This window comes from Neolamprologus multifasciatus, chromosome 22 (assembly GCF_963576455.1).
Source record: "Neolamprologus multifasciatus chromosome 22, fNeoMul1.2, whole genome shotgun sequence".
Lineage (NCBI taxonomy): Eukaryota > Metazoa > Chordata > Actinopteri > Cichliformes > Cichlidae > Neolamprologus > Neolamprologus multifasciatus.
In genome coordinates this window covers 11,261,999-11,284,113 of record NC_140459.1, presented here as the reverse complement: position 1 = coordinate 11,284,113, position 22,115 = coordinate 11,261,999, and the positions used below count along the sequence as shown (strand labels likewise).

Sequence of the window (22,115 nt, the reverse complement as noted above, 5' to 3'; positions counted from 1 at the left end):
ACCCAGTTTGAATTATGAACACGCTGAGGTCGACTTGCTTTATTTTTCTATGTGAACTGAATATATTTCATATTCTATAGAAAGGAGACCTTCAAAAGTGTTATGGATTTCATGATATTTTATTCAACAGCACCACCAGCTGGAAGCACTAAACAGATTTATATTCAGAGGCATATCCCAACAAATAGCATGTATGATAACAGTCCAGGAATATGATTTTTGAAAATGAGCCACGCATGAAAGACTGAAATCTCAGCTTCTACCTCATTCTTTGCCTATTCTTTACCTGTGTGATGTGCAAATAGATGTTAGGCCACTGAGAGTACACACATTCACATGCAAGTCATTCAATATGCAACGTTTTCAGTGTGCAGTTTTTAATCTTTATGTGGATGGCGCTTCCATGTCTGAAAAGGCCGCCACTTGTGTCCTACGAAGGATAACTCGGTACCTTGAGCACAGATTCCAGAACGATCTGCACTGTAACATCACTGTCTACTTCCTTGTCCTTATCCTCATGAAAGGTTTCTGTTGTCCATAGGGTATCAGCGTACTGTGGCTGAATTGATCCAAAGGCTTCCCAAGAATCCCAAACCTGATTAAATGAAAGAAAGATTTTTTTAAAAATAAAGAAATAGTGATATCTTGGAGGAAATATTATCTATAACTTATAACAAAAAGGAACATCATTTGTATAATTAAAATCTATGAATTATTCCACATTTTAGATCAAATGCAAAACTTAATTAGATGGCCCTAAAGATTACAGGTTTCCTTTTCACATTTTTTAAAAATATCTTCATCCTGCATTTCAGTCAGTCACTTACAGTCAAAAAAAGAAAGTCTTCACAGGACTGTATGCAGCCCTATGAAAAACTAAGAACATCCTCACTGCTTACATTAGAATTACGAGGGTCAGAAGCAGCCAGGTGGTGCTAATCTAATAGACTTGATTAACTGATCAAGTGCGACTCTCTGTAAAAGCAGACGTTTTGTTAGTTTAAGACAATCCTTAGGAGGAAGGCATCAGCAATAATCTTAGATAAACCACTGTTTTTCTAAGCTTGTTGTCCAAACAATCTGGAGTCCATCATTATACAGTGAGAAAGATTACTCACTACATCCCAGCAACTTTATGCCGAGGTCAGACTGTAATGCTCAGAGAAATGACAAAAAACAAACAAACAAGAGCTACATCTCAGACTCTACATATCTCTGTCGCCATGTTAAATGTTAAAGATCATGACTGTGCAATTGTTTGCTTGTTTGGAAAGGTTGCTAGGAAAAAAACGCAACTATTTTCTCTAAAAAGAACAGCAGCAAAGCTTAGGTTGTCCTGCTCAAACCATTGGAGTTCTGGAACAATGTCCTTTGGACAGACAAGACCAAAGTGGAGATGTGTGGCCATAGTCAGTTGCACCACATTTGATGAAAGCATATCAGCACAAGCACTTCACACCAATTCAATTCAATTCAATTCAATTTTATTTATATAGCGCCAAATCACAACAAATGTCGCCTCAAGGCGCTTCATAGATACAGAGAAAAGCCCAACAATCATATGACCCCCTATGAGCAAGCACTTTGGCGACAGTGGGAAGGAAAAACTCCCTTTTAACAGGAAGAAACCTCCGGCAGAACCAGGCTCAGGGAGGGGCGGCCATCTGCTGCGACCGGTTGGGGTGAGAGAAGGAAGACAGGATAAAAGACATGCTGTGGACAGTGGCAACTGTCAAACACAGTGGTGGAGGGTTGTTGATCTGGACTTGCTTTGCACCCATCCTGGAGGGTGGCCAGGACCTGGACACCATCCAGTCATTGAGTCAACCGTGAACCCCTCTGTATGCCAAAGTATTCTGGAGTCAAATGTGAGGCCGACAGCTGTCTGACTGAAACTGGGTCATGCAACAGGACAATAATCTCAAGCAATAATCTACAAAAAGACGGCTGAAAAAGACAATGATGAAGGTGTTACAATGGCCTATTAAAAGTCAAGACCTGAACCTGCTGTGCCAGGGCCATTAGAGAGCAGTGCATTTACAAGAAAGAAGAAGAATGGGCCAGAATTCCTCAACAATGATGTGAGAGAATGGTAAAATTATAAGTTATTGCTTGTTGTTACTGTTAAAGTTACTGAATCATGGAGTGTACTTAATTTTTAACTAAGCACACTTAATTTAACCAGATCAGACTCAAAATGCAGAACACAGTCATCATCTCCCTACTATTTATACAACCAAAGGCAGTTTTTTTTGCAGTAGGTAAGCTCCTGCTAACAGGTAAGGAGGAGAAGTAGATATCAGATAAGCTGGATCAAAACAGAGCTTAAACTTAAGAAACACTGACAGAAGCACTCGTCTCTTTGTCTTCTGGGTGACTTTTAACAAGCTTGCCATAAGCTACATTCATGTTCTGTCACACAGCCTTGACCATTGTTTGTGATACGCCTGTAGTCAAACCAACCCATCTTGCCCCTCATCATAGTAAAAACACAAAGGACATGAAGTTCTACATCACCTGACAGAGGCCAGCTGCTGGTCGAGCTGCTCCATGAGGGCTTTGGTGTCACAGTACTCGGCCTTCATCGGGATCCGATTCCTGGCTCGGCTGCCCAGGAACAGATGGGGTGACTGTTCTTTGGGCGAGGGCAGCAGAGACACCATCAGAGGGGATCGCTGATTTACTATGCTGCTGAGGAGTGGGTGCCTTTGGGATGTGCTGATAAAAAGCCAAATCACAGAACAGGTGAGCATTTTAAATAAATGAATAAATAAACATTCTATATTTAAACCCCCAAGGGAAATATGCAAGCGTAAAAAGGGTATATTTAAGGAGAAGGATTGTGTGTGTCATACAGCAGTGTGGACACATTTCTCTCAAATACATTTTAATTACACAGCTTACAGCAGAAAGGCAAACTCTGGAGCCGTTTACATATTTTACAACACTAAAGCCATAATGAATATTTGTCTATATGAAAGCTCATCCAAGCAACATAATTTACACAACAGCTGTGTAAATTATGGAAAAGGACACATTTCGTACTAATTTGTCATACATATATACACCTATGATCTTTATGGTGGAAACTTAAATACATATCCTGACGTGGTTAATCAGAAAAGCTGTTATGGTAGTAAGACTTTCCAGATCCAGATGCTGATACTAAAGAAAAAAAAATACAACAAATACATAGCCTAACAGATGTTTTAGAGCATTTTCTGCGGGTGATGAAGGCATTTCAAATTGTGTACATCCACCCTCAGGAGGAGAGCAAGCTTCAAGCCTGGCTTTTGATTGTTTGCTTTCAACCTGACAGCAGGAAAGAGCTCCAGGCCTCTGACAGCTTACAAAACTACCCATCTCATGTCCAACAGAACTGAGCTACACAAAGCAGGCTGTCAGATGGTCCCCTCCTATTGGACAAAGCCGTGAATCTGTCTACATCAATCATTTTTCAGTTAGACGTCAGACATGGCATCCATCAAACTCAAATTTATTGTCCGAGCTGTTAGCTTGTTTGCAGTGTAATGTGGTGATCCAGGTTAAGACTGGTTACACATAATAATGGTTAAACTAAAAATCAATAGTTGTTTAGGCGCTAATTTCCAAATAGCAAATCTGGAAACTGATTTCATGGGATGCACTATATTGCCAAAAGTATTCTCTCATCTGCTTCACACACATATGAACTTGAGTGACGTCTCATTCTTAACTCATAGGGTTTAATATGAGGTCGACCCTTTGCAGCTATAACAGCTTCAAATCTCTGGGAATGGTTTCCACAAGGTTTAGGAGTGTGTCTGGGAATTTTTGACTATCCTTCCATTTCTAATTCATCCCTGTTCACTCAGGTGGTCTGAATGAATACACCAATTTCCTTTTCTGCGATGTAGACGAACAGAAATGGTAACCTGGATGTTTGGTCTGTTTCCAAGAATTCACTGGAATAAACTTTAAAAGAGTGAATTTAGGAACAAGCTAAAGCAGAATAAAGATCTCCTTTTACCTACAATTTCTTTCCAGCCTTACCCTCTAGTCATGATTGCTTTTCACCAGTTGTAAATATTTAAATAATTGCATGTAAAAATGCAAGCACTCAATGGGAAAACCTCAGCAATGCTGTAATTATACACCAAGGCCATTGCATGTGCTGCTTTATAACCTTTTCTGACTGGCATGTGGGTGAAAACAATAAATATGGAATGGTAACGTCACAGTAGTAGGACTGTGATCAGGAGCATAACTTTACCACACTTTTGTCTACTCAAAGGCAATTTAAATACCCGTTAAATAAAAATATGCAAAGGGGTCTGTAGTAACACCTCAAAACAACCTTTACTTCACATTTATATACCTTCGTTTTAGTGGACTATGTCTCATCTTGGAGTGAGCTGCTCCTGTCTCCACTGAACCATTACTGGTAGTTCCCGAGTCGCCGTCAGTCATATTCTTCACTGCCATGTTGAACGAGTCAGAGTACAAAAGACGTCCAACCTCCTCTTGGATGTCCTTCAGGTCCCTCCTGCCAAACGTCACCCAGGCCACGTAGCAGAAGAAGCTGTACAAGCACTATAAAAAGGGAGACCGAATCAGTTCTTTATCAAGCAGACATTGGTACATTTTGTCCATGTATTCACAGAACAAACATTTAGTATCCTTACTCGCAGAGCAAAGCCCCAGGTGGCACCTTAGTCATCTGTGTTTTTGAAAAGGTCACAATAGCTATTTCTGTTCAAAAGGTCACACACTGAGCAGTCAATAGGCTGCTGCTGTTAGCGTGCCATTGCTCTCCTTGTCAAGCCACCTGGCTAAATACCAGTGAGGACCTGTCAAAGCAAAGCACCTGTGTTGAATCAACATCCCCTACCACTAACTAATTCATTAAGGACACCAGCTAAAACACCACTCAGTGTGGTTCTGCTCTGCTCCCCGCTGCCTGCATTCACAGATGGTGAACTGGCCTCGACCCTGACCAGCTGAAGGACCCATTTTTGTCTACAGGTGTGACAATACAGTTTTGAATCTTTCAAGAACATCCAGCCAAATTCAACAGATTTCAACAAGTTAGACAACTGACATAGGGAACAGTTCCTAACACTCATTAAAAATATATCAATCTGGGTGATCCGTAAGCTTTGAATGAGAAATGTGCAGCACATTGTCACGATTGCACCTTACCGCATGAAGAAGCCACTCTGTTCTATTTGACGATATCTGCCTCCTAGAAATAAACACAGGATATTTGTATTAACAACACACTGGTATTGACTGACTATGAATGACATAATGATTTCAGCATAGAGCCTAACTTTTTGGTTTAGGATTTGTGAGCTGTCTGGCCACATTTAAAAAACTATTATTTGCTGTACTTAAACAGCAGGTAACATTTTGCTGATTAAACCCTTTTAAAGACATGACCACAAAGAACAGTATTCAACACCATGCCAATCTGTGATAAAACATAAGCATAAAAACTGGAAAAGAAATCCAAACAAACCTTTAAAATCTTCAGAAAGAATACATTAAAAAAAATCTAGCATCAAGGTGTTAGCATTCTTTAAAATATACCTATTACCTTAATCCAATTAAAGGAAGAAAGCATGTGGATATGGGCTCTCTGAGCAAAGTAAAACCAGAGTTCATATTTTTCAACTCCTTCCTCCCAAACCCAATTCCAAAAAGCGAGACGGTGTGTAAAATGTAAATAAAAATTTACGAGATTCATTACATTCTGATTTTATTTATGTTTTATAAAGTGTACGCTTTTTTTGTATTGTGGTTTTTCTGTATTGTGGGCTCTTTACTCCTGTGTCTTCCAAGCACAATATAAGTACAATGGAAAATTCATACACGTTTTGATGTAAAGCTTAAGCAAGGATGGAATAAATTTTTAATGAAAGATAAAATAAGATGATGAGTTGTGTAGTTTCAAGATATGAATCAAATGGCTAAATGACTTCCTCAACATGTCCTGAAGTTCTCCTGAGGCTTGGTAACGAACTAATCATGTGATTGACCTGTGTTGACCCAGGGTAACATCTAAAACCTGCAGGACAACAGCCCTCGAGCCCTGGAGTTGTCCACCCCTGGTCTATTATGTAGCTCTTGGGTTTTTGACAGTTTCTCTGAGAATTGCACAGTCTGCCCTTGAGGTGAATTCTCTGAAACATCCACAAATGGAAAGATTGGCGGCTGTCTTGGATGTTATCTCCTTGTGAATAACCTTTCTCATTGTAGAATGATGGACTTTAAATAGTTTGGAAATGGCTTAACTCTTTTCCTCTAAGATCATGACTGATGTCTTTCATCACTGGCATTGTGTTACTACAGATTAGCAAACTGCCGAAATGTGGGCTTTTAACAAGGTGGTTAAAAGCTGCTGATGATCAAGTAATCAAGCGATTAGCGGCACTTGACTGCTACTTACCCTCTTAATTCCTTTGGAAGCACTAATGTTGTACTTCATTTTTTACACATTGCTTCTGCATTTTGGGTTTAGTTTATGTAAAATAAATAATGACACCGTGTAATATGACACATGTTGTTATAAACCTGAGATTGAATTTACATAATTTTAAGGTCTGCAAAGGACCAGCTAACTTTTAAAAAAAGTATATAATCTAACATCTAAGCCCTTAGAATTAAAAGAGGCTACAATTTCTTTTTCATTACTGAGGCTTCAGGAATCTTGATCAGCCACACTGCTGATAACAAACGACAAGAAAAATGGAACAGCAAAAAATAAAAACATTTTTAAATGCTGCACTTAGTGATGTAAACATAATCTCAGCTAAATAATATTCAGTGGCTTCCTTAGACCTCTTTAAGAAAGTCTCACTATTGCTACTCAGTAAGTATTTTTGTTCAAGTGTCATAAGTAATACATCTGTATACATAACAAGTATACAACATCGGAGTGAAAATATTACAGAGAAAAAGAGGACATTCTCTGCCTAACAGCTGTTCAGTGAGTTTGCTCACCTGTGATATGGGCGATGCTGTTCTCTTTTCAGATCCATCATCAGGCGGAAGTAGCAGACAGCCAACTTCTTTTGAGCCATCTCCTTTTTGGCCCAAGCCTCCACCATCATCTGGTGCTCTGACAGGCTATCGCCATTAAGGGCATTAAGGGGCCGAAGAGGAAAAAAGAGAGAGCGGTAAGAGACACGAAATGGAATTAAACACAGATGCATGTAAGTAAAATACAACAGGATTCAAACAAAGGTAGAATTTACCAGCTTGTACTCTACTTACACTGCTGTAGGCACAGATTTATTCTTCAGGGTCTTATGTATGAAAAAGCAAGACAGGTAAAGAAGAAGTGTAATGAGGACTTCATCGAGCTCGTCACTCCTGCATCAGGACAAGGGCACAGAAGTATAAGATCTTTTTTATATGAGACCTAGAAAAAAAGTTATGAATGGATAAGGTCATATTATGTAATTCATTACTTCAATAACTCCAGAAAGCGGAGAGGAATGGGAAGCAAATAATTCTCCTGTAGCAAACCGACAGCCACCTCTACAACACAGAAAGTGTAATCACAAACAGCCATCTAATGTCAGTAGATGTAAAAATATCAACATCTAACTAAATGAATCATTGTTTGACATTTTATGTGAAGACTGGTCTGAGTTTAAAAGCAATGGGTAGAAGAATGTGCACATACAGTTAGGCCAATAAATATTTGGACAGAGACAATTCTTTTTCTAATTCTGGTTAAATGAAACAACTCAGATTCAGTTGAAGGGCAGACTTTTAGATTGCATGGAAATGTGAGAAACTAGAGAAACTAAAGCATTTTAACACAATCTCTTCATTTCAGGGTCTCAAAAGTAATTTGACAAATGAAATAAGTCAAAATAAAATGTTCGTTTCTAATACTTGGTTGAAAATCTGAACTCATGGACATCACCAGATGCTGGGTTTCCTCGTTTTTGGGCCTTTACTGCAGCAGCTTTCAGTTGCTGTTTGTTTGTGGGCCTTTCAGTTCAAAGATTAGTCTTCAACAAGTGAAATGCATGCTCAGTCGGGTTAAGATCAGGTGACTGAACTGGCCATTCAAGAATATTCCACTTCTTTGCTTTAATAAACTCCTGGGTTGCTTTGGTTGTATGTTTTGGGCCATTGTCCATCTGTATTACAAAATGCCACCCTATCAATTTCTCAATTTATTTGGATTTGAGCAGACAATGTCTCTAAACACCTCAAAATTTATTCAGCTGCTTCTGTCCTGTGTCACATCATCAACAAACACTAGTGTCCCGGTGCCACGGGTAGCCATGCACGCCCAAGCCATCACACTGCCTTCGCCATGTTTTACAGATAATGTGATAGACTTTAGATCATGAGCTGTTTTGCGCCTGCTCCATACTTTTTTCTTGCCATCATTCTGGTAGAGGTTGATCTTGGTTTCATCTGTCCAAAGAATGTTTTTCCAGAACTTTGCTGGTGGTTTTAAATGGTTTTTAGCAAAGTGCAATCTAGCCTTTCTATTCTTGAGGCTTATGAATGGTTTGCACTTTGCTGCTCTGTATCTACTTTCATGCAGTCTTCTCTTTATGGTAAACTTGGATATTGATACGCCTACCTCCTACAGAGTGTTGTTCACTTGGTTGGCTGTTGTGAAGGGGTTTCTCATCACCATGGAAATAATTCTGTGATCATCCACCACTGTTGTCTTCTGTGGACGTCCAGCTCTTTTTGCGTTGCACCAGTTCACCAGTGCTTTTGTTCTTTCTCAGGATATACCAAACTGTAAATTTTGCCACTCCTAATATTATAGCAATTTCTCTGATGGATTTTTTCCTGCAGCTTAAGGGTTGCGTCAAGCATTAGCACACAGCAACTAAAATATCTCAGAAAAAGGGTAGCTCTGATTCCTTAGCTTCACAAACGGTTTATTATTTGTTTTTCTTAAATACATAACACAAAAATATTTGTAAAAGTTTTTTTAATGTAAGTTTTGAACCCTTAACTGTCCTCCAATTGTAGAATGACCCTCAAATCACACAATATAAGTGTTGTTAGTTCAGCAGCATAGTGGGACTTGCGTTTAACATCCTCAATGGTGACCCGGTCCCCTTGTCTCTTCAGCACTGAGGACCTGTACGCATTGAAATGAGCAGGGCTTAGTCTGCTCCTAATCCTTTGGCGCCCTCTGTGGTTCATTTTAAATATGTCAGCCAACCTGAGGACAGCAGAGATGAACATGTGCAGGTTAGTTCCCTAAACATCACGAATCACTTAAAAATAAATAAATAAATGAAGAGTCTTTTTATTTTCAAGTTTAAGGTACTGTTTGGCCCACACATACCACTCTGCTCGCTCCTGAAGCTCTTTAATGTTGTTATTGGTTTGACTCGCCGTCAAAACACTCCCTTCTCTTGGGTAAGAACTAGAAACGAAGAGAAAAGCTTACCATTATGATATTTAACAGTTTCTCCTGCTCGCAGGTGATGTATACTAGTGGCTTATTGCCTTGCTTTCCTCACCTGATAAACTCCAGCTTTTTAGATTTATCATTCCAAACCCAGCGGCCTAAAGGAGGAATGTTCACCTGAAAAGTACACACGGCGAGTTTTAAGTCTGGCATTTCAAGGGTAACGGCGAAAAGGGAGCAGCCCAGACGCCGCGCGGTAATATTTACTGGCAGAAAAATAAAATTTGATATCCCCCCCCCCCCCCCCCCCCCCCACGTTTTTGTTACAAAAATGTCCAAAAGTTTAAGAATTCTTCCATTTATTTGTCGTAACTTACATTTTTGGTATCCTTTAAATTTTTTGTCATTTTTATAACACAAATTTCCCAGAAAGCTGTCACTCCGTTATGCTCCTTCCTGTTTGTTGTTTGCTAATGTTAGCCACGGTATCCAGGTAACAGCCAATGGCGAAAAAGCTGGTCAGAGGCAGTCAGAGCCTTCAGATGCGGATTTCAATTAGCTGACCGGAGTGCGGTAAAAGCACAAAAACAAACAAACTTGGATTAATACGCGTGCAGAAGCATTTTAATCGTACAATATAACCCCATAAGGCCATCAGTAGATTATATCCTTGTGCTAATGGTGTTCATAGTGTTTTACACATCACTTTTTCTTCCCAATGACGCTCTTAGGATTTATGTTACTACAACGTTATTTGCCCCCCCCCCCAAAAAAAAACCGCATTACCCCCATTAAACCCCCCCATAGTCCCAGTTTATTGCAATTAAAAAAGGGGTCAAAACATATTTAAAATGAACATACAAGTTGCTGTTGTGTTTAGATATACTGCAGGGGTCTAAAGAGTCAGTACATTTTTTGACATCTTTCAAAAGTCAAGCATTAATGTGTGTACTATAGTATAGTGCAAAAAGTAAAAAAAAATAAAATAAAAAAGAGAGAGAGAAGGATATGTGGAGTGTTTTGTAATCATTCTGGAATATCCATTTTCTATTTTAATTTTTTTTTCTGGCTAAGCGCTTGTGTGTTTACCCAGTATCTGCCTTCCTGAGCACTCGAATCTCATAAGCTTGAATCACTCTTTGGAGTGTCCAAGAAGTCCAACCCCAGTCTTGCTTTTTGTTGGGTCATCCACTGATGTATGTATCACAGCTACTTGAATTTAAGATTAAAATCTCTCCTAATGTTTTGTTTCTGGTTGATTTACAGAATTTAGCATTAAGTAAATTTTGCTTATTCATATTCTGATTGCACGTGTTTTGGTATTTCACCTCATATATTATAGTATCAGGTTAAATAAGGGTTTACTGAGAAAAACCATTGTACTGAGAGGGGGTAAAAACCCCAAAAAACAATTTTATGTATGTGTATATGAATAAAAAAGGTCATTTCAGGTCTGAGAAAGTGTTTAATGCCTTTCAGCAAAGCACGAACAGCAGCGGTTATTACTTGTGGTTATTTCTTTATGATATGACATGACTGGCAAGCATTTTCTCATATCTTTAGCTGATAATTCCTATCACTTTGTTAGGAAAGTTCATGCAAAGTTGTCTACTTCTCGTGTATGCTATCAAAATTCATCAGTAGTCCGTCTGATAAATGAGGCTCCAGGTGGGGCAAAGCATACCGACATGGCTACAGTCATTCCTATGACCCCTCTTTGCTTACAAAAGGCAGTTTGAAATAAGACCAATGATATAATGAGAACTTTAGCAAGAAACTTTAACATTCATATCTGGAGACAGGGCTGAGAGCACATGATGTTACAAAACCAGACCTAGCTGCAGCTATCTAAGGGTGAGTGATCACACACAAAAGAATCAGTAGTTAGTCAGAGCACATTAGGGTAGAAGATGCAATAGAAGATTTGCATCTTCTATTGTGCAAATCCACTGCAAGAAAAGATAGTCAAAGCTTCTAGCTCACATGCCTTTGATAACTGGTCCAACTTCTTGAGACAAAGAATTTCTCTTTTGTCACGTGAGAAACCAAACTGTGATGTCTGAAACTTGCCAAATAACTTGCATAAAATTAGAAGCTTTTTAAGGTAAATAATCTGATCTTTCTTTTTTAGTGATGTAAATAAACTTGGAAATATATTGATATCATGGCTAGAAGCAATTTATTCACCCAGAAAATATGGAAAAGTTTCACAATGTAAGTTACCCTTTATTAGTCCCACATTCACATCCTTCTTTATGTTGTGGTGTACCAATGATTCATAAAACAAACCAGTGAGGCAAATAACACCAAAACAGTGACGCTGTGTAGCCAAAAACCAGCTGCGGTTTGAGGGTAAATATGTTCTTATCAGATGGGGACATTATTTCCAAGAACACCTTTGCTTACAAATCTGGAAGTATTAATCATACAGTGCATAACAAAAAGCAAATGTCTGTCTTCTTTTTTTATGGTTCCATAGAAGAAGGCCCCTCCTCTGTGGAACTAGCTCCCAGTTTGGATTTGGGAGACACTCACCCTCTGTACTTTTAACATTCGAGTTAAAAACTTCCCTTTTTTTAAAAAAAATTTTTCAGCTTGTAGAAGAGCTGGATCAGGTGAGCTTGAACCCTCCGTTTGTTTCACTGCAATAGACTTAAGCTGCTGGGGACCGCTCACAATGCACTGAGAGTTTCTTCTTCACTCACCTTTTCTTTTCAAATCAGTTATATTAAAAAGGATGAATCACAGTTGCACCAGGTTATTAGATTAATGCACATGGACAGAGCCATGAAAGAGTCCAGTATCATTTATATTCTTGACTCCTGAAAACTGGCCATTGGCTCACAATTAAATTCGAAAGCGTCAGATGCTGTAGATGTGGACTGGTTGTAATTAGCACTACTTATAAATCCAAAAGGACTCTTGGGATTTAGGCTTTTGACTTGTGGCAAAACACCAGATCTGTATCACTGTATTCTAAAACCACTTGATTGGTTGTCATAACATTAAAGGCCCCTAAATTCTATATATGGTTTTATTTTTAGTATGTCCTAAAAGAATGCAATTAATAACAAAATACAACAAAAACAGCTATCAAACTTGTAAAAAGAAACCCCTCACACATTTTGTAAATGTTTTATAAGTAATTTATTAACTATTTAAAGTGTATAATAACTGAGGTATTATAAACATTTTATTCTATTTTAAAAGTATTATTTTTAAAAGCTTTCAGGAACTGAAAAAACTCATTTAGCACTTTACTTTTCTCCCTAGGATTTCCTTCACCAGGATCGGCTTTCTTAAGCTCTTTAAACTGGGATCCTAGTCTTTAGCTGCTCTTCGGAGTGATGAGGTACGCATTTTGAGTAAATTTATCCAGCCACCACTGTCGCTGTAGGTCTGTCATGGCATCCACTGACTGCAGCAACTCTATGTCACAGCTGCTTCCTGAAATTTAAACCCACAAATTTAACAAATTCTGCACATATCTATTTTGTATTTTGGTTAATTTCTAGGCAGTGGTTGTATGATTGTGTGCAAAACTGCTCAGCCATAATTATTTTTCATAGTACTCACCAAACAGACTGTGTAACTGCTCATCAGGTACAAAAAAAGGAGGACCTAAGAGATGAACAGATTCAAAAATAACTTTAAACCTCTCTAATCGACCTTTCACACCAAATGCAAAGCAAAGCATAAGGTTTCACCTCACATTACTTGTTTAAACACAAATATTTGCAGCCAATGGGAAGACTGCAAATAGTTGGAATCAAGCTACAGTAACACATTTCCATAACCTGCCAGCAGGTCCTTCAATATTCACTCAGTTTTCTCCAAGCCTGCTCCTTTATTCCTGCCTTTTTCCAAAAAACAAAATTGAACCAAATAGCTCCAGCTAACCTCAAACTGTATCAATAAGCTTGCCTTCCTTTTCTGATTGTTGGGAGCATCATCATCACAGTCTGTACCTTTCTTTAACGTGCAGACATAAGGTTATAATGTACCTTCATATAAATCAGGATTGTACAGTAGAGTCTCCAGGAGGTATCTGCAGTCTTTGGCCATCAGAGAAATAATGAGAGCTGCATACCTGCAAAATAAAAGAATAACATGGCATGGAATATCCATGTATGGATACATTATATAACACATTATCAAACAATGTATACCCATTCATAATATTTACATTTTAGAAATTGAAGTTCTTTTATTTTGAAATAAATGTCATTACCAGAGTTTAAAATGAGGCCTTAATCTCTGCTGGGCTGGGGTCCAACTTGTTTGGACTAGTTTTCTGAAAGTATTTCGGGACACAGTTTTTACTTTCTTACGCCACTGAGGTAGATAAAAGTGGGGTCTTTACTTGTGCACTTGGGGCTGATGGAAACCAATTTCGTTCCGTTTCCAGTATTCTTCCCATTCACCGAGGGCCATGACCCGATCTGCCTGCTGGCCAAGCATGCTGGTTCTGTTTGCCTTACCCCCACCACAAGTGGATAAAGAAGAGCACTTGGACAAAGAGAAAAAGAATTGTTTGTGAAAAGCGTTCATGTAGCTGGAGACGGGATGAGAATGGATGATCCGCACAGGATTACATATACACATGTGCCTTTAGAGAGTATTTACAATGCATGCAAGGTTAAAAAGCCCGACCAAAGAGTATTTGATCCCACTGGTAAGTAATCAGCTAAAGCCAGAGCAGTCACAGTTAGCCAAAAAGCTGTATGTAGAGTACTACATTACCGCCCCTGGCTCACAGCTCAGTGGACATTTAGATGAGAAAATATATATTTGACACATTTAAGGAAAATACTAGTAAAATAAAAATAAACGATGTTTATTAAGGCTGCCTGTTTATTTAAGGGAGATGGACAAACGTGGCTCATGGGGTTGGGAAGCGCATCTGTAACCGAAAGGTCGCCGGTTTGATCCCCGGGCTCTCTGTCCTGGTCGTTGTGTCCTTGGGCAAGACACTTCACCTACCGCCTACTGGTGTTGGCCAGAGGGGCAGCCTTGCTTCTGTCAGTCTGCCCCAGGCCAGGGCAGCTGTGGCTACAACTGTAGCTGCCTCCACCAGTGTGTGAATGCGAGAGTGAATGAATAGTGGAATTGTAGAATGCTTTGGGTGCCTTGAAAAGCGCTATATAAATCCAATCCATTATTATTATTATGAATTCTTATTGTCTTGCTGACAACATCGTATCACTGGAGCCGTACCAAACCAAGCATGGAGAGAGGCAGGCTGGGCAAGCGAGACTAATCACTGTGCAACAGTCCAGAGACTTTCTGAGAATTAGTGACAGCTGCCACTGTTTGAATCGTGATTGCAGCAAGCGTTTACAGAAAAGAGAAAGAAACAGAGGGGTCCATGATGGAAATAGTGCATTATTTATATCGCAAAGGAATACATGGGCAATTTAAAAAGTAAATTCTGGTATGCATATAACTCATAACTCAAGATAGAGTTTATATAGCATTTTAACATAAGGTTATTTAATTAAAAATGAGAATAATAAAATTTCAAAATACAAGGAGGTAAAATGTATATTCTCGTATGAAAAAAAAAGTGTAATGTTTACTGTAGTCTGAAAATAAAATCTAATTTTTTACGAGACGAGCCTTTATGAAAAAAAACCTGCGTACCCAGATACATCTGCATAAAAGGTACCATCAAATTAGCCAAGAGTTCTAATCATACACACACAACATTCACATTATCTTCTTTTGTTGTCTTCCTTTGCTTAATCTTGAGCAATAATTTAAGAACTCGAGATACTGTTACTCAGAATGCTGAGTAACTTTTTTCTGACGTAACATGAATGCATCATCAGGCTCCTCCAAAACCAGAAATAAAACCGCTTGATCTTTATTTTCAAAACCTCGTTTCATTCTCCCAGGCAAAGCATTCCTTCTCGCACTTTTTACACTGAGAGAAAGCCCACCAAGAGCTCAACGGAACGCTTCGCCTTGCAGGCAGAACTCGGGGGAGAACTGAGCGTCAGGCAAACATAACCAGCATGCTGGGACAGCAGGCAGATCGGGTCATGGCCCTCGGTGAATGGGAGGAACGCTGGCAACAGAACAAAATCGGCTTCCATCAGCCTGAAGTGCACAAGTAATGACCCTACTTTTTTATGTAGTTCAGTGGAGTAAAGGTGCAAAAGTAGCCCAAATGCATGTAAGACTTGTGAAGATTACATCCACTATAAAGGTGCATCACCACCTAAAGCTGTGTCCTGTTAAAAGCTTTAGAAAGTGAGCTTAGATGATCTATTTTTAAGACAAGTACCATCAATACGGCTGATCCAGACATCACCTCAACATGAGATTGCAGCAGGAATGTGTGTTTTGCTGTTAATACTGTTTTTTTAACAGGATGCTGAAGAAAAACATTGATAAAGTTCTCAATGGACGAACAGGAGTTCGCTTCTTCTTCCCTCTGTGTGGGAAAGCAGTAGATATGAAGTGGTATGAAAACATCTTACTAAATTAAATTAAGTTGATCAATATTAGTGTCAGTTGTCATCTTTGCTAACCTTTTGTTTTTTCGTCATTCTCAGGCTAGCAGACATGGGCCATTCAGTGGTTGGAGTGGAGATTTCTGAAAAGGCTATTCGTCAGTTTTTTCAGGAGAACAACATGACATACAATGAGGAGCCTGTGCCTGCTATACCCGGAGCAAAGGTTTACAAGGTTGGTGAACTTCATGTGTGCAAACACGACCACTAAATGATCTAAGCTGAGGTAGTCAGTGTTATTGCTTCTCAGCAATTCAGTGTCTTTACGCTGAATATAGTTTTTTATGGTGATGCCTGAGTTTATTATGTGCATGTGAGCAGCTCTTTCTTCTGAAAACCGTTTTGATCTCAGTGAGATTTTGGGCAGAATGGCTGCAAGCTACAAGAAAGTTATATTGCTTACTTTAAAACAGACACAAGTTGTTCATCCGTGCTGTCTTTGGTTTTTAGAACTCAGAGAAAAACATCTCCCTGTATCAGTGTAACCTGTACAACTTCTCCAAGTGAGTCAACTACATATTGTTTTATGCTTTTTAAAATAAAATAATTAAAATTACTGTTAATTGAGTTCCTTTCTAACTTCACAGTTCCATCGAGGGTCAGTTTGGAGCAATTTTGTTTTACTTTCTTTAAATTCAGGGAGCAGCTGTGATATAGAGTTGCTGCAGTCAGAGGATGCTCTCACGGACAAACAACGAAATTGGGGACTAGATAAATTTATTGAAAATGTGCACCTCATCACGCCAAAGAGCAACTAAAGGCTCAGAGTTTAGAGAAAGAAGAAGAAAATCCTGGGAAGGAAAAATAAAGTGGAAAGTGAAAGTGCCTGAAATTCAAGAGAATTTATAATTCTCCTTTTTATTTGTTGTTGTTATGGACCAAATAACATGATAATAAAAAAAAAAACCACGATCATAAGACAAGATGTCTGGTGTTTTTAATGAGTTTTGTAGCTGTTTAATTTTATTTATGACTTTTGCACTAAAAACAAAACATAAAATTCAGAAAATATTAATTCTATGATAAACAATCCACTGATTTTAGAATATGTCGAAAGGCTAAACTGTGGGAGTCACCCCTGCGTAAACCTTTTATTCAGTCGTGGCTTTAAGCATTAAGCATCCAAGTTCTCTAACACATTTCAAACAGAACTCCAGAATTCATAGAAGCGTATGTATTATTAAAGATAGAATTAGTAAGATGAACAAGATAAGATTAATAAGATTGTATACCCTCATATACTGGTCATGTATTTGCACGTACACCTTCACAGATGCTATACACTCGAGTGTAAGCACAGAAATACACCAGCACAAGCCTGCTTAGAGGCAACCACCCTCATCCCCGCTTTCCTGCACTGGTTTATGATTGTTGGTGTCGTTAGTTATTGTGCTGTTTACTTGTAGTTAATGTGTATATGCATAAATACACTCACCTTGCACATTAGCAGTACCAGGTTGGACCCCCTTTTTGCATTCAGAAGTGCCTCAATTGTTCACAGCATAGATTCAATAAAGTGCTGGAAACATTCCTTAAAGACTTTGGCCCATATTGACATGACAGCGTCACACAGTTACTGCAGATTTGTCAGCCACTGTCATCTCACAGAATCTCACTGTCATGCTCATGAAAATAATTTGAGATGATTGGAGCTCTGTGGCATTAAGGTGTCCACCTGGAAGCAGCCATCAGAAGATGGGTACATGGTCGTCATTATGGTTTTGACATGGTCATCAACAATACGCAGGTAGCTGTGGCATTTAAACACTGCTCAGTTGATGCTAAGAGGCCCAGAGTATCAGAATCTTTGTCATCCCCCACACCAGTACACCAGCAGCAGCAGCCTGAACCACTGATACAAGATTACTTTCCTACATTACTCAGAAGAGAGCACAGATTATTTATCTCCATGCAACTTTTAATCTTCTCTGTTCTAGCTGATTCTTCTGCGATTGCCTGTCCCTCAAGTCGGGTCAAGTTGTGCAACATCATGGGTTTCCACTCCTCTCTCCACGCATAGATATTTAGTGTATTCACTCCAGTGTTTTCTTTCTCTGTTATTGCTCTCTGTTATCACCTACTAGTTAAAGGCAGGCAAGAAAACCAGCTTTCTGGTACCACAGGTGCATCAGATCAAGGCCCACAGAGAGTGCAAGGAACACTGACAAACAGTCAAAACTGGCTTCTGTCGGTCTCAAGGGCATAAGTGAAGACTTCATTTTATCTATCGTCCTATTAGAAAACAAAAGTAATTTAAATATGTGTCTAATGTGTGTGACATGGCAAGAATACTTCAACTAGAAATTTACTTTAACCTCTCCACCAATCACCCAAAGAAGTGTCCCCCAGAAAAATGTATTTCCCACCTAAATTCCGCTAATCACTGCACCCCTCTCACAGTGGTACATCCCATTCATTTAAAAGTCAATGATTTATACTTAAATCATGGCTTATGGTTGACCAGGGAATGACTCTTTGGCAGATGACATTAGTACTGCACCCCAGAGATCTCCTGTATTTACTTACTTTCTGTCATGTGTAGGCTGTGTGCAGGCAGGATAGCAGGACCCAAAGTCCAGACCTATGGAGGCAAATGTGAACTCAAACTTAGATTTATTGCAAACATAACCAAAAAACTAAACTCAAAACTACAAAAACCAAACAGGCTGACAGGCAAAACACAAAGCATGGGATAATGGAGATCACGACACAGACAAAGGAAAACACAGGGCTTAAATACACAGAGGGATAGTGATGGTAAATTTGATTCTTTTTACTGAATCGAGTTTTAATAACTCACTCACCAAAGTGAATCGGGTTTTTTGAGTCATTTGATTCACTGAGTCAGTTGACCAGAGAGTGCAAAAAATGTACATTTTCACTCAAACTTAATTTGTTTCTCTTTTCATGTATATCCTACTGCTAAGATGAGTGATTCGAAATGAAAACAACTATTTTATAGAGCAAAAAAGAGCAAAAACATTTCTAAAATTAAGCAATTTCCTATCAAAATTGCTTAAAGTATGAAATATTCATATACAAATACACATAAATGTGTGTACTGTCTCAGTGTGAGCTTGAAGACATTTATAATGTTAAAGTAGTTTCATGTGTAGGTGCTGACCATAAACACATTTTGAATGAAAGCCGGGGAACTTTGGTCGCACAGAAACAAGAGGCTATTCTTTGTGACCATATGGATCAGTCCCTCATATTACCATTGAGGGACCAAGGCACCAAGCTAAAAAAGCTGCAGCAATACACACAAATATAAACAGTACTTGATGACAACTTTGCTTTTAGCCTTTAACCCTCTGGGGTCCAGGGTATAATTGGCCGTTTTTAATTACTTTTGATTTGGCCTCTATATTTCACCTTTAAAAACAGTTTATCTTGCCAATCTGTTATTTTCTCATTTTGACATAATGTGTCAGCACAATTTATCTAAATTCAGACAAAATTTAAAAAGAAGTAGAAAGTGATATTTTTGACTGTAAAAACCACAAGCATGTTTAACAAATATTTTTCATAACTTGAAATGCAAATAGAAATTGTACATTTTTAAAAAAATATGCACAAGTTTTGCAAACAAAGTAATATGGTACTATTTACCTAAAAATGCAGCCAAGGCTCAGACGTTTTTTATATAACAATTTAAAACTATTTACAGGAAAATCAGGTGTTCTGCATCAAAGAAGAAGGCACACAAATTATTTATGCAACTCCAAAAAATAGTTTGTATCCACTATAACACAGATGAGAACAGCACAGGGGTAAACCTGCAGGTCTGACAGCAGGTGTGTCACTCAACGTTTACACTGCAATCTGCCTTTGGTGGCTTTTTTGCAGCAACTGTGACATTCGGAACTGACACACAAAACAAAACAACGACTACACTACACACTAACTACACAAGACAACACACTAACTTGAGACTCCAAACACGGTAAACGTCACAAATCTCTCACGTATCAAAACTCTCTTTCGCTCACTCGCTCTCTCTCACTCCTAAAACTTCCGCTTCTTCCCAAAAAAACAAATGTCACATGTTGCCGTATCATTTTTTGATTGGTCGACATGGTACATTTTTCCACCAATAGAGAAGGAGTGTTTTTTCTTTCTCTTTTTTCACTCACAAGCAAAGCGTGTTTGCTAGCGCTCTCCTTAGAAAACGCAGTTTTTACCGTTTCTTCCCGGAGTACACGCCGCTGTTGTATTCAGAAAAAAAACCCCACCGGTTTTACGTGGCCTATCAACACAATTTAAAAACTGGTATATAGTTTGAAGTCCGCACGTTTGGCCCAAGTTGAAATGGAGACTGGGTCCGTCGACCCCAGAGGGTTAATCAGAAAGCCTTAAGTTGGCTAGTTATGTATCGGGCTAATGTTTAGCCTTAGCCAAGCTTTCACTTGAGCAAAGTAACTCATATTACTGTACTACTTACATACTTAAGTAATGTTAGCTAAGTTCACAACATATTCCATAATAGCGCTGCCATACTCAGTGTTGGGAAGGTTACTTTTAAAATGTATTCCATTACAGAGTACAGAATACATGCCCCAAAATGTATTCCGTAACGTATTCCATTATGTTACTCAATGAGAGTAACGTATTCTGAATACTTTGGATTACTTAATATATTACCATGCCGTTTACAACTACATGAATGTACTATTGCTGTGATTTATTACTGTTACTGAAGGTCCGCGGCTCCGAACAGTAGTAAAGGGACCTCTGGCTAATACGGTGGGTTCTGTGTTGGGCTCGTAGCCGAAAACTAGCTTTACTTTGTTGTCTGGTCACTTTGCTAGCGAGAGACAGAGAGAGGCGTTGAAAGGCTGCTCCAACGGAAGTTATTGTTTTTGGAGGAAAACACGAACACGGTGTACAGTCAAGTCTTAATAGCTTACTTACAACTGGGCTCCTCAGGTACTCTTCTTGGCTGCAGTGATTATATTTACATGCTTCCAGCTCCCGTTTTTGCTCGATGACAGCTCGTACTTTTCCTTTTTCTGCCTCCCTCGCTCACAGACACATAACGCGTATGGCAGTCCATTCTCCCTGCAGCATTCTTTAGAGCTATACCTGTAGCATTCTGCCTGTTAGCTTAGCACAACAACAACAAAAAGGCCTCTCTCACCCAGGAAACACGCAGAGAGAGCGTCACCGTGTAACCATGGCAACCTTGAACGCTGCCACCTGGAACAACAGAACATAGCTGTCAAACAAAACCCAAACAGGCCTGACCCGCGACAATATGAAACAGGGAAGTACTGCCGTGTAATCCATTTATTTCAACAAAGTAACTGTATTCTAAATACCACATTTTTAAACGGTAATTGTAACGGAATACAGTTACTCATATTTTGTATTTTAAATACGTAACGGCGGTACATGTACTCCGTTACTCCCCAACACTGGCCATACTGCATCACACTCAGTATGGCAGCGTTGCTCCAGCGAGTTTGGAGCAACGCTGCCATACTGGAGCAATCATTGCTCCAGCGAGTTTGACAGCTAGCAAAATAATCATAATTTTAAAAAAAATAGCATGTGTAACATACACGTACTGGAAAATGATTTACTAGGACTCACCTATCATGCAACTGTCTTTTTCCATCAAACACTCATTAAATCAGCAACCTACAGGTATGTCAGTCTGCCCCAGGGCAGCTGTGGCTACAACTGTAGCTTGCCTCCACCAGTGTGTGAATGTGAGAGTGAATGGGTGGATGACTGGACGTGTAAAAGCGCTTTGGGGTCCCTAGGCGGGACTAGTAAAAGCGCTATACAAATACAGGCCATTTACCATTTACCATGTTAGCGCACTCATCCCCGACTGTCCGAAGGAGGGGCGGGGTCACACGTTGAAACAGAGGCGCAAGGCAGCCCAGGCCGGGAAATTTTGCTTTTACATTTTGTGACTCGTTTTATTTTTATATCCAGAGATGGGCAGTAATGCATTACTTTTTTGAAGTAACGAGTAAAGTAAGGGATTACTATTGCAAAAACGGTAATTAGATTACCGTTACTTTACCGTAGGAACGCTGCGTTACTAAAACCGTGATTTTTTTTTTTTGCGAGAATGTCTCATGACAGTGACATAAGCAAGTGCCACATTCGTGACAAACAGCTGTGTGCAGATCAACAGTGGATCATATATCGAGTGCGGGAGAGAGTATGAGCATGCAGCGTTTAAAGCGTGGAAGCAC

The 22,115-nt window shown here is 39.1% G+C and overlaps 2 protein-coding genes and 1 pseudogene across 4 annotated transcripts; 1 reads left to right on the top strand and 2 right to left on the bottom strand.

The window, feature by feature from the left end:
- Positions 1-448: 448 nt before the first annotated feature.
- ppp1r36 (protein phosphatase 1 regulatory subunit 36) lies at positions 449-10,148 on the bottom strand. Of its 2 annotated transcripts, XM_085149472.1 has the most exons (11): positions 9,763-10,148; positions 9,498-9,562; positions 9,320-9,400; positions 9,057-9,193; positions 7,455-7,524; positions 7,258-7,356; positions 6,985-7,110; positions 5,182-5,224; positions 4,358-4,572; positions 2,518-2,718; positions 449-595 (listed from the first exon to the last, which is right to left on the bottom strand). In XM_085149472.1, the coding sequence occupies exons 1-11, from the start codon at positions 9,790-9,792 to the stop codon at positions 496-498; spliced, it is 1,167 nt and encodes a 388-aa protein (XP_085005598.1). In that variant the 5' UTR covers positions 9,793-10,148; the 3' UTR covers positions 449-495. The 2 variants fall into 2 exon arrangements, with proteins under 2 accessions (XP_085005598.1, XP_085005597.1); XM_085149471.1 differs by lacking the exon at positions 9,763-10,148 and having other exon boundaries at positions 9,498-9,685.
- A 1,823-nt stretch (positions 10,149-11,971) lies between these two features.
- Positions 11,972-21,561, bottom strand: LOC146492988 (putative thiopurine S-methyltransferase). The gene is made up of 5 exons (XM_085149479.1): positions 21,499-21,561; positions 18,430-18,484; positions 13,390-13,475; positions 12,962-13,006; positions 11,972-12,832 (listed from the first exon to the last, which is right to left on the bottom strand). The coding sequence occupies exons 1-5, from the start codon at positions 21,521-21,523 to the stop codon at positions 12,714-12,716; spliced, it is 330 nt and encodes a 109-aa protein (XP_085005605.1). The 5' UTR covers positions 21,524-21,561; the 3' UTR covers positions 11,972-12,713.
- On the top strand, positions 15,260-16,850 carry LOC146492989 (putative thiopurine S-methyltransferase; annotated as a pseudogene). The gene is made up of 5 exons (XR_014872090.1): positions 15,260-15,500; positions 15,761-15,853; positions 15,946-16,078; positions 16,354-16,406; positions 16,491-16,850. The product of XR_014872090.1 is annotated as a putative thiopurine S-methyltransferase (transcript).
- Positions 21,562-22,115: the final 554 nt, after the last annotated feature.